The 13,228-nt window shown below is 39.5% G+C and overlaps 1 protein-coding gene across 1 annotated transcript in view; it reads right to left on the reverse strand.

Moving 5' to 3' along the window:
• Positions 1 to 1,342: 1,342 nt before the first annotated feature.
• LOC115225723 (peptidoglycan recognition protein 3) overlaps positions 1,343 to 13,228 on the reverse strand; it is a 45,960-nt gene continuing 34,074 nt past the window's right edge. The window contains exons 7-9 of the mRNA XM_036514507.1: positions 8,249 to 8,424; positions 3,829 to 3,942; positions 1,343 to 1,814 (exon numbers count right to left, since the gene is read on the reverse strand). Of these exons, the coding sequence (XP_036370400.1) occupies positions 1,606 to 1,814; positions 3,829 to 3,942; positions 8,249 to 8,424 (499 nt within the window). The 3' untranslated portion in view covers positions 1,343 to 1,605. The remainder of the gene's footprint in view (positions 1,815 to 3,828; positions 3,943 to 8,248; positions 8,425 to 13,228) is intronic.

Consider the following 13,228-nt stretch of genomic DNA (forward strand, 5'->3'; position numbering starts at 1 on the left):
TTTGCTGTATCATGACCCATTCAAGTAGGGGCTTGTTGACTGAGATGTATCAGCTTATCTGATACCTTTGAACAAATTTGTCCAGGTTTCATTTGAAGGTGATGGGTTCTTTTTCTTCTTTGCTTTGTTTCGAGAAATAGAGCAGGGCTTACTCTTTTTTTTTATTCTTTCTACTTGTTTCAGTCATTTGACTGTGGCCATGCTGGAGCACCGCCTTTAATCGAGCAACTCGACCCCGGGACTTATTCTTTTGTAAGCCCAGTACTTATTCTATCGGTCTCTTTTGCCGAACTGCTAAGTAACGGGGACATAAACACACCAGCATCGGTTGTCAAGCAATGCTAGGGGGACAAACACAGACACACAAATGCATATATATATATAGATATATACGACAGGCTTCTTTTCAGTTTCCGTCTACCAAATCCACTCACAAGGCTTTGGTCGGCCCGAGGCTATAGTAGAAGACACTTGCCCAGGGTGCTACGCAGTGGGATTGAACCCGTAACCATGTGGTTGGTAAACAAGCTACTTACCACACAGCCAAACCGTTATAGTGAATTTAAATGTTGTAAGCCTGAATTGTATAAGGGGTATATGGAATGTGGCCCCCAGCTTTGGATGACCTCTGAATCTAATGTTAAGGTCATTTGGTCAATACTGGTGGTATATTCTCCACATTGTACAAATGATGTAGTGCTTATGGCAGTGCTGGAAAGAATAATGATTCGATGCTTTAACCCTTTCGTGACCAACCCGACTGAAACCGGCTCTGGCTCTGAGTACAAATGTCTTGTTTTCATAAGTTTTGTATTAAAATCTTCCACCAAACCTTAGTCACAATTTATGTTCCTAATACTAGCTTAATATCATTATTAACTAAGTTATTTTACTAAATTCTTTGTTATATTTAAAATTAATTGAAAGAAACACAGAGCATCTCAACAGAAATATGGTGACAAAAGGGTTAAAATATATAATAGAGAAACAATTCTTAACCCTTTTGATACCAACCCAGCTGAAACAGCCTCTGGTTCTGAGTACAAATGTCTTGTTTACATAAGTTCTGAATTAAAATCTTCCACCAAACCTTAGTCACAATTTATGTTCCTAATGCTAGCTTAATTAAAATAACTTAGTTAATAACGATATTAAGCTAGTATTAAGAACATAAATTGTGACTAAGGTTTGGTGGAAGATTTTAATTCAGAACTTTTGAAAACAAGACATTTGTACTATACATAAACTAAGTTATTTTACTAAATTCTTTGTTATATTTAAAATAAATTGAAAGAAACACAGAGCATCTCAAAATAAATATGGTAACAAAAGGGTTAAGGTGGTCCCAATAATCAAGATCTGTCCTGCCCTTTATTTTTTTTAGTACAAGACTTGGAAAAATAAAATTTGCTTGATTAAACCAGTCTAGGCAGTGCCCCAGAATGGCCATAATCCAATGGCCAAAACAAGTAAAAGATACAAGAGAAAAACATTTAAAAAAAAAAATTTGCACCTATAGCACAGTTGTCTCACCTGTCCAAGACTTTCAAGTGCATGCATGAATATTTAGATGTAGGCATATAATAAGACATGTTTTGATTTTTACTAGCTTTTTATGAAATGGGGCCACTCTTTTATGATATTATACAAATCGGATCCTGGGCATTCTGTGTCTCCCAAATTGCGATGCCCTACAAGGATATAATTGTCACTGATTTGTCCCTTGTTGAGCGAACATTTTATCATTTCCTTCAACGATTCTATTGCCTCTGTAGTGGGTTCTTCATTCATAAAATTGCCCAGCAAACAAATTCCTAGAAAAGTGAAACAAACAGAAATCTTTGTAGAATTTTGAATACATACTTAATTGCATATATATATATAAAAAAAATAATAATAATGAAATTATTGTATACAGTGCTCAGGTGCACCACAACTTGTCAGAAAGTGCATATAGAGTATATGCAGTAATGTACAAATGTCTGGAAAGCGAACAATGTATATATATATACATAATTTTAAAAAGTGTACATTTAAACACAAAAGAAAACTACCCTTTAAAAAGTAATTTTTACATGCTAGAAATAGCAGCCAACACGGCCAGAACCACAATTTAATAGCAATTTTCGAAGGGATTGAAAAATAAAAACTTTTACCTTGTTATTTATTATCGGTTATACCATGGTTTCGAAATTTCTTTAGCAAACAATATTATTTGCCATCCTTTAATAGGTAATTTTGCAAAACAATATTATTGCAAGGCGAAGTTCTCATCAGTAACCAGCCTCAATAACTAACTTATAATTCAGAGACAAGAACACGTGTTCCGTGTATATATATATATATATATATATACAGAGAGAGAGAGAGAGATTAAAAGCTGAACTGAAAAGGCAAACGGTTTAGCAGGACTTGACAAGGATATTAAATTTAGCTAGATAATAAAAAGGTATTCATTGCCTCTAATGGCTGTTTCTAGAATATCCCAGCTTAGAGAGGCATTCACGACATCACCAGTTCAAGTACAGCTTAAAGTGGAATTTTAGTGACATAACAATTTGAGCACTCAGAGGGCATGCCTCTTCATTTCTTGAGTAAGCTGAGGGTCTGCCTTTATTATTTTCTGAAACAAAGATTATACAGAGTTAGCAAAAAATGCAGCAATGACCCAGAAAAGGTATGTCCTCAAATATCTTACGCACCCTGTATGTATGTGTGTGTGTGTGTGTGTGTATAAAATATAAGGGAGTACAGAAAATCTCCTGGCTTTAAGGGTATCATGAAAGGCCTGGATGGCAACCCAACCTTCTGAGTTCTTTTGCAAGGCTTAGAAAAACTGAAGGACTGCTGCAATAAGTGTGTGAACCTGAAAGGGGAATATGTTGAATAAAATCATAATTAACAGATCCTCCTGTATTGTCTTTTACCTGAAGCCAGGAACTTTTTAGCACACCCTTGTACACAGATTGTCACATATATATGGTTCTCTGGCACATAAAAGAACCATCCAAATGTGGCCATTGCCAGCGTCGGCCCGACTGGCCTCCATGCTGGTGGCATGTAAAAAGCACCATCCAATTGTGGCCGTTGCCAGCCTCATCTGGCCTCCGTGCTGGTGGCACGTAAAAAGCACCATCTGATCGTGGCCATTTGCCATCCTCGTCTGGCACGTAAAAAGCACCATCTGATCGTGGCCATTTGCCATCCTCGTCTGGCACGTAAAAAGCACCATCTGATCGTGGCCATTTGCCATCCTCGTCTGGCACCTGTGCTGGTGGCACGTAAAAAGCACCATCCGATCGTGGCCATTTGCCATCCTCGTCTGGCACCTGTGCCGGTGGCACGTAAAAAGCACCATCTGATCGTGGCCATTTGCCATCCTCGTCTGGCACCTGTGCCGGTGGCACGTAAAAAGCACCATCCGATCGTGGCCGTTTGCCAGCCTCATCTGGCACCTGTGCCGGTGGCACGTAAAAAGCACCATCCGATCGTGGCCGTTTGCCAGCCTCATCTGGCCTCCGTGCTGGTGGCACGTAAAAAGCACCATCCGATCGTGGTCGTTTGCCAGCCTCATCTGGCACCTGTGCCAGTAGCACGTAAAAAGCCCCCACTACACTCATGAAGTGGTTGGCGTTAGGAAGGGCATCCAGCTGTAGAAACATTGCCAGATCAGACTGGGCCTGGTGCAGCCTTCTGGCTTCCCAGACCCCAGTTGAACCATCCAACCCATGCTAGCAAGGAAAGCGGACGCTAAACGATGATGATGATGATGACACACACATACACACATCCATTACAAGCACACTGACAAGCATAAAAGAGACTTACCAATTGATTTAGAATTATAGTGTTTAGTATGAGCACCCTCAACTGACCAACCACGGCCTTCGTAGACGACACCATTTCCACCAATCAGGAAGTTGTAACCAATATTCACAAAGTCTTCATACACCAATAGTACATGCAATGGTGACAGTATAGGTGAGAGAAAAACAACAAAAAGGAAATAGATAAATGAAAAAAAAGAATGGAATATAAAGAAAAAAATTCAAAAGTTCTCATGTGCGTGGCACCATGGGCAAGTGTCTTCTACTATAGCCTTGGGCTGACCAAATCCATGTGAGTGGATTTGGTAGACAGCCCGTTGTATATATGTATATATATATATATATATATATATATATATATATATATATGTATGTATGTATATGTGTGTGTATATGTTTGTGTGTCTGTGTTTGACAACCGATGCTGGTGTGTTTATGTCCCCGTAACTTAGCACTTTGGCAAAAGCGACCAATAGAATAAGTACTAGGCTTCCAAAGAATAAGTCCTGGTGCTGATTTGCTTGACTAAAAGGCAGTGCTCCAGCATAGCCGCAGTCAAATGACTGAATCAAGTAAAAGAGACCCGAGTAATGACATACATACATACATGCATGCATGCAAGCGAGCTAACAGACAAAAACAAACAAACAAACAATAGGCTTCTTTCAGTTTCCTTCGGCTGAATCTACTTGGTCCAGTCTATAGTAGAGGACAGTTGCACAGGTCCCATGTTTTCAAAACTGCATGGTTAAAAAGCAAGTTTCCAAGCGCCCCCCACCCCCCGGCGTTGTGCTCATGTGTATGTACGTGTATGTACATATGAGTGAGTTTCGTTTGTCCTCCCCCCACCACTTCACAACTGGGTGGTTAGTTTATCTACGTCCGCATAACTTAGCTGTTCGGCAAAAGACACCGTTAAAATAAGTACTTATTTCTTTACTACCCACAACGGGCCACACACAGAGGGGACAAACAAGGACAGACAAAGGGATTAAGTCGATTATATCGACCCCAGTGCGTAACAGGTACTTATTTAATCGACCCCGAAAGGATGAAAGGCAAAGTCGACCTCAGTGGAATTTGAACTCAGAACGTAGCAGCAGACGAAAGACCTATTTCTTTACTACCCACAAGGGGCTAAACACAGAGGAGACAAACAAGGACAGACAAAGGGATTAAGTCGATTATATCGACCCAGTGCGTAACTGGTACTTAATTTATCGACCCCGAAAAGATGAAAGGCAAAGTCGACCTCGGCGGAATTTGAACTCACAACGTAACGGTAGACGAAATACCTATTTCTTTACTACCCACAAGGGGCTACACACAGAGGAGACAAACAAGGACAGACAAAGGGATTAAGTCGATTATATCGACCCAGTGCGTAACTGGTACTTAATTTATCGACCCCGAAAAGATGAAAGGCAAAGTCGACCTCGGCGGAATTTGAACTCACAACGTAACGGTAGACGAAATACCTATTTCTTTACTACCCACAAGGGGCTACACACAGAGGAGACAAACAAGGACAGACAAAGAGATTAAGTCGATTATATCGACCCAGTGCGAAACTGGTACTTAATTTATCGACCCCGAAAGGATGAAAGGCAAAGTCGACTTCATCGGAATTTGAACTCAGAACGTAACGGCTGGCGAAATACGGCTACGCATTTCGCCCGGCGTGCTAACGTTTCTGCCAGCTCGCCGCCTTCCGTTAGAATAAGTACTACGCTTAAAATAACAGTCTATGGACATCGGGTAAAGGGAGAGAACTCTATCTTTTAATTATATCCTTTTCATTTCAATTCTTCTCTTTCCCTCTCAGTCTCAGTCACTGAGTGTGTATGCGTCCGTGAGAATGCCAGTATGTGTTTGTGTGTGTGAGTGCGTGTGCGCGTGTGTATGTTTGTGTGAGAGAACGTGTGTATATGCGTGTATGTGTTTGCGTGTTTTTGTGTGTATAAGAAAGTGTATGTATGAAAGAGTTCATGCGGGTGTATACGTTTATAAGTCTGTGCGCGTGTGTATATATGTGTGAGTGAAGGTGTGCAGGTGCGTGCGCATGTGAGTGCGTGCGTGCGCGCATATGTGTGTGTGTGTGTGTCAAAGATAGAGTGTACGTATATGTGCATGAGAGTGCATATGTGTCTGTGTGTGTGTGTGTGTGTATGTATAATGGTATGTATGTGTTTCTTTAGTACTAAATGGTCTATCTCTAAAAATAAGCCATCACAAAAACAACCAGGTCTAATTGCACTCAACCCATTTCTCTCTCTCTCTCTCTCTATCTCCTGCTCTCTTTCTGTATATAAATTGGCAGACACCCATAAAATTATTAACCATCTTACAAACAATAACTCTGAGCACCTTTTCAAACTACACCCGTCAAACACCCGTGGACAATCTCAGGAAGCATGGAAGTTTTGAAGGATGCAGTGCTCCGACAACAAACAACTGATGCCGGCAGTTTGTTCCATGTTTCAGCAAGATGGTTAATTATCAATTATCAACCATCTTACTAACAATAACTCTGAGCACCTTTTTCAAACTCCACCTGTCTAACACCCATGGACATATTTACAAAGTCAGAAAACAGCACAGCTCCCATGACTTTCGGAAACATTTTTTCATGCTAAGAGTTGCTGAAGCATGGAACAAACTGCCAGCATCAGTTGTTAGTTGTCAGAGCACTGCATCCTTCAAAACTTCCATGCTTTCTGAGATTCGCCAACACTACACCTGATTTTCTCCCCTCTATACACACAAGCAAGCATGTATCTGACTTATATACTGTTCACTTCCCAGACATTTGTACATAACTGCATATACTTTATACGCACTTTCTGACAAGTTGTGGTGCACCTGAGCACTGTATGTAATAATTTCATTATTATTATTATTTAAAAATATATATGTTAGAAGGTTTTGAGATGATGTACAGGTATTTTACATTAGAAGAAATGAGGTACTCAGAAATTCGGATGGTTTTATATTTACAGATATTTATTTGTATATTACATGTTTATATATATATATATATATATATATATATATATATATATATATATATATATTAGAAGGTTTCGAGATGATGTACAGGTATTTTACATTAGAAGAAATGAGGTACTCAGAAATTCGGATGGTTTTATATTTACAGATATTTATTTGTATATTACATGTTTGTATACATCATATAACATATATCATATATCATATATTACATATTTGTATATACATACGTATACATGCATTCATAATCACACACACACACAGATGTGTGTGTGTATGTGCGCACGCTCTTGTATGCAAGCAAACTCTACCCATCTGCAGTTTCCTAAAACAATGCAGAAAGATTTCTGTTGGCGTTACAGAATAACGCTTTTGTTTCTGTGCATGACAACCTGCAATTAAGCTCTCTGTCTATTCTATGTTTTTATATAAACTCAAAGCTGTAACAAAGACAAGACAAAGTTATATTGATTTTTTCCCGGGGCAGAACATCCTCTCATTTATTCTCTCCTTTACTTGTTTCGGTCATTTGACTGCAGCCATGCTGGAGCACCACCTTTAGTCGAGCAAATCGACCCTGGGACTTATTCTTTTGTAAGCCCAGTACTTATTCTATCGGTCTGTTTTGCCGAACCGCTAAGTGACGGGGACATAAACACACCAGCATCGGTTGTCAAGCAATGCTAGGGGGACAAACACAGACACAAACACACACACACATACATATATATATATACATATATACGACAGGCTTCTTTCAGTTTCTGTCTACCAAATCCACTCACAAGGCATTGGTCAGCCCGGGGCTATAGCAGAAGACACTTGCCCAAGATGCCACGCAGTGGGACTGAACCCGGAACCATGTGGTTGGTTAGCAAGCTACTTACCACACAGCCACAATGTATACATATTGATACTTTATGGTTTATATATATATAAAAGCACTTGTGCTAATGTCATGTAAAAAGCACCCAGTGCATTCTGTAAAGTGGTTGGCATTAGGAAGGGCATCCAACCATAGCAACCCTGTCAAAACAGACAACTGGAGCCTGGTGCAGCTCTCCGAGCTCACCAGCTCCTGTCAAACCATCCAACCCATGCTAGCATGGAAAATGGATGTTAAATGATGATGATCATGATGACGATGATGATGATAATGATGATGATGATGATGATGACGATGACGACGACGACGATGATGGTGATGATGGTGATGATGGTGATGATGATGATGAGGAGGAGGAGGAGGAGGAGGAGGATGAATATGATGATGATGATGATGATGATGATGATGATGATGAGGATGATGATGAGGATGATGATGATGATGATGATTATGATGATGATGATGATGAGGATGATGAGGATGATGAAGATGATGATGATGGTGATGATGATGATGATTTACTTACCTCTTTTATCCATGTGATTGCTCTGGATACTCCGCACTAACTTGTCACAATCCTCAGTTGTGGTGCAGCTCCCAGTAGCTGAATGATGGACAACGAAATACTCGACAGGGACCTTCAGTTGTGTCACTGATTTTGGTTTTCTGGCACCCCACTCAGTCCGATTCCGTATAATTGGGCTTGAAACAATAAGAATGCAAATAAATAAATAAATAAAAATACAAATAAAAACAAAAAAGATAGGCATGGCTGTGTGGTAAGAAGCTTGCTTTCCAATTGCATGGTTCTGGGTTCAGTTCCACTGTGTGGCACCTTGGGCAAGTGCCATCTACTTTAGCTTTGGGCCAATCAGAGCCTTGTGAGTGGATTTTATAGATGGAAACTGAAAGAAACCTGTGTGTGTGTGTGTGTGTGTTTGTCTCCATTATCAATTGACAACCAGTGCTGGTAAGTTTCCATGCACATAACTTAGTGGTTCAGCAAAAGGAGATGATAGAATAAGTACCAGGCTAAAATAATATATATATGTGTGTGTGTGTGTGTGTGTGTGTGTGTGTGTAGGCGCAGTGGCCCAATGGTTAGGGCAGCGGCCTTGCAGTCGAAGGATAGTGGTTTCGATTCCCAGACTGGGTGTTGTGAGTGTTTATGGAGCGAAAGCACCTAAAGCTCCACAAGGCTCCAGCAGGGGGTGGTGGTGATCCCTGCTGTACTCTTTCGCCACAATTTTCTCTCACTCTTTCTTCTGTTGGCCTGCTCACTTAGCTAGCGGGGTGGCATCATTTGAAGGCGAAGCGCATTGTGACTAGCGATGTGTAGCAACATCTGATGGCTTGGTCAGTTACGGTGGTCACAGTGATATATATATATATATATATATATATGTATAAGGATGAAAAGGAACACACAAGTTGATATATATGAAAAAACAAGTCAGGATAGAAAATGCTAAAATAATTTTATAAAGAACATTTCAGTACCAGTTTCAGTCATTTGAGACCTTTTCAACTGTAACAATTAAATAATTAAATTTAGAAAAATTAAAAGAAAAGATTTTTCAAAAGAATATTTGTATAGTGTTCAAATATAAGTGGCATTTTCCTTGTTTCTGCCTGTTTCTGTCTCTCTAGAATTCACAACGACCTCGAACCCACAAGAGTCATTGGCTGGGTCTGAAATCTGACCAATGGTAACCTATATTCCAACAAAGTTTGCAGGTGCCGAAGGATTTTAGGCATCTCCAAAGGGCCCCAGGCATTGTCCAAGTATTGCAACTACATAGCAAGACAGGCAAGACGAGAGACCTGAAGACCTGAGAATTTGTCCTGCTCAGAATAGTTCAAGCTAAATTGCATTCTGCTTCCTTCTGGTGACCATCCTGTCTTTTTTTTTCTTTTTATAATGAATCTCTTTACCTTTTTTTAGTTTTTTTTTTTTAACTGTTCATGTGACAATGTAGAATTCTTCTTCAGTGAAAATTTTGAAGAAAATGGTAACATTTGATTTGGAATCACTTACGTTTCGGAGGACATTTCATGGATTTGAGATCAACTCTTGGAATTATGAGCCTTCCCTGAAAATTTCAAAAGGATATTTCAAAGACAACAACAACAACAACAACACTTATAATCCTCCTCCTCCTCTTCCTCTTCCTCCTCCTCCTCCTCCTCCTCCTCATCATCATCATCGTTTAATGATGTCCGCTTTCCATGCTAGCATGGGTTGGACGGTTTTGACTGAGGGCTGGTGAACCAGATGGCTGCACCAGGCTCCAATCTTGCTCTGGCAGTGTTTCTACGGCTGGATGCCCTTCCTAATGCCAACCACTCCGAGAGCACAGTGGGTGCTTTTTACGTGCCACTGGCACAGGGGCCAGTCAGGCGGTACTGGCAATGACCTCGCTCAACAACTGATTTCTTTTATTGGCCACAAGGGTACAAGACATGGAGAACAATATCAAAGGACGACTTACAACACACAAAAACAAAACAAAATTAAAATTACATCGATCAAACTGAGATGACTACCACATTAACGGTAATAATAGGATATTTACCATAAATCCTCGGTAAATCCTTGGGCAAGTGTCTTCTACTATAGCCTCGGGTCGACCAAAGCCTTGCAAGTTGATTTGGTAGACGGAAACTGAAAGAAGCCCGTCGTATATATGTATATATATATATATGCGTGTGTGTGTTTGTGTGTGTGTTTGTGTGTCTGTGTTTGTGTGTGTGTTTGTGTGTCTCTGTTTGTCCCCCTAGCATTGCCTGACAACTGATGCTGGTGTGTTTACATCCCCGTTACTTAGCAGTTCGGCAAAAGAGACTGATAGAATAAGTACTGGGCTTACAAAAGAATAAGTCCTGGGGTCGAGTTGCTTGATCAAAGGCGGTGCTCCAGCATGGCCACAGTCAAATGACTGAAACCAGTAAAACAGAGAGATTTGTATTTGATTTTGGCTATACTCTTTTACTAGTTTCAATCATTTGACTGTGGCCATGCTGGAGCACCGCCTTTAATCGAGCAAATCAACCCCAGGACTTATTCTTTGTAAGCCTAGTACTTATTCTATAGGTCTCTTTTGCTGAACCGCTAAGTTACAGGGACGTAAACACACCGGCATCAGTTGTCAAGCGATGTCGGGGAGACAAACACAGACACACAAACATATACACACACACACACATATAGGTATATACGACGGGCTTCTTTCAGTTTCTATCTACCAAATCCACTCACAAGGCTTTGGTCAGCCTGAGGCTATAGTAGAAGACACTTGCCCAAGGTGCCACGCAATGGGAATGAACTTGGAACCATGTGGTTGGTAAGCAAGCTACTTACCACACAGTCACTCCTGCACCTATGAAACGTAAAGACAGATGAAATACCGTTAAGCATTTCGGCCAGCATGCTAACGTTTCTGCCAGCATGCCATATATATATATATATATATATATATATATATATCATCATCATCGTCATCATCATCATCATCGTTTAACATCCGTTTTCCGTGCTAGCATGGGTTGGACAGTTCGACCGGGGATCTGGGAAGCCAGGATGCTGCACCAGACTCCAGTCTGATCTGGCAGTGTTTCTACAGCTGGATGCCCTTCCTAACGCCAACCACTCCATGAGTGTAGTGGGTGCTTTTTACGTGCCACCCACACAGGTGCCAGTGAAGGTGGCGCTGGCATCAGCCACGTTTGGATGGTGCTTTTTACGTGCCACCGGCACAGAAACCAGGCAAGGCGGCGCTGGCATATATAATAAATATAATGTATATACAGATGTTATAATATATAGATAATAATATAATATATATATATATATATTTATATATGTAGGCATGATCATATCTATGTAAATGAAAGTAAGGATCTTTTCCTTTTGAACAGCAGTTTTCAACACAATTTCTAGTTTTTTTCGAATTTTAACCAATCTTATGGCCTCTAATTGAGCTAAAATCATTTGCTGCGTCTAAAACTGACCCTAACCCTAAACCTAACACTAAAAAATTATTCGTTTTGTTTTTGTTTTGAGGGATCTTTTAACTGCCGTTCAAAAGGAAAAGATCCAATTAACTTAGGGATAACAATTAAGAAAAAAAATGAAAGGCTAAAACGAAATCAATGGAAAATAATTTAAACAATTAACAAACAAAATAATTCTATAATTTTATACATACGCTCCGTACATATACATAACAGTGACAGGATGTTGTCTCAGTTTTAGACGCAGCAAATGATTTTAGCTCAATAGAGGCCATAGGATTGGTTAAAATTCGAAAAATTAAACTACGTTAAACTTACAAATTACAATTTTCTCAAGAAAGCCAAGAGAAAAAAATGTTTTATTTTGACACATTCTCCCAGTATACGAAGTTTAAAAGTGTTTAGTTAACTGGAAATTGTGTTGAAAACTGCCGTTCAAAAGGAAAAGATCCGAAAGTAATTGAGAAGTAAAGAAATGCTTAAGAGAAATGATAATATCAAACCTTGTTCTTGGTTGCTTTGTTGTTTCAGTGGAGCTGACCTGGTTGTAGTGAAGGGAGAAACGTGGATTGGCTTCTATTTATATATGCTGTGACAATCACACGAATACACGCAAGCACACACCCACCAAACTACATCCTGAAACATGCAGATACAAAATCCATTTGGAACAAGTGTGTATGTGTCTACATACGTAGGTGTATGTGTACACACGACCAACACACACACACACACACACACAAATGCATATACACACACATACATACCTACATACATACATACATCATACATACATACATACTACATGCATGCATGCATACATACATACATACATACAACATACATATATATATATATATATATACATACATACATATATACATACATACATACGTGTGTATATATATACACATACATATATATATACACATACATACATACATACATACATACATACATGCATACATACATACATACATACATACATATATATATACATACATACGTGTGTATATATATATATTGAAAGAGACAGACTAGGAAATAATTTGTTTGTTGACTTTCAAAGTAAGTTGTATTTTACACACACACATACACACACACATATATACACTCACACACAAACATACACACACATACACACACACACACACACGCACACACATGCACACACACACACACACATTTGTAAATATAATATGTGACAATTATTCAGTAGCCATGATAAAAATCTGTACCGAATAATTGTCACAAATTACATTTACAGATAAATTCCTCTATTTACATAATATCGAGGTCTCTTTCATTCTTTTGTTGTCTTATCATTTCTATCAATATATATATGTATATATATTATATTGTTGCCCTTTTCAAGCGTAGCCAGGTTCATGGGCCCAGTTTCATGGTTTTTGTGGCGTATGTGTTCCCTCCAGCTGGACGGGACCCCAGTCCATCGCAGCGTTACTCAAGAAACAGGAAGAGAGAGAGTGAG

The sequence above is a fragment of the Octopus sinensis genome, linkage group LG28 (genome assembly GCF_006345805.1).
Source record: "Octopus sinensis linkage group LG28, ASM634580v1, whole genome shotgun sequence".
Lineage (NCBI taxonomy): Eukaryota > Metazoa > Mollusca > Cephalopoda > Octopoda > Octopodidae > Octopus > Octopus sinensis.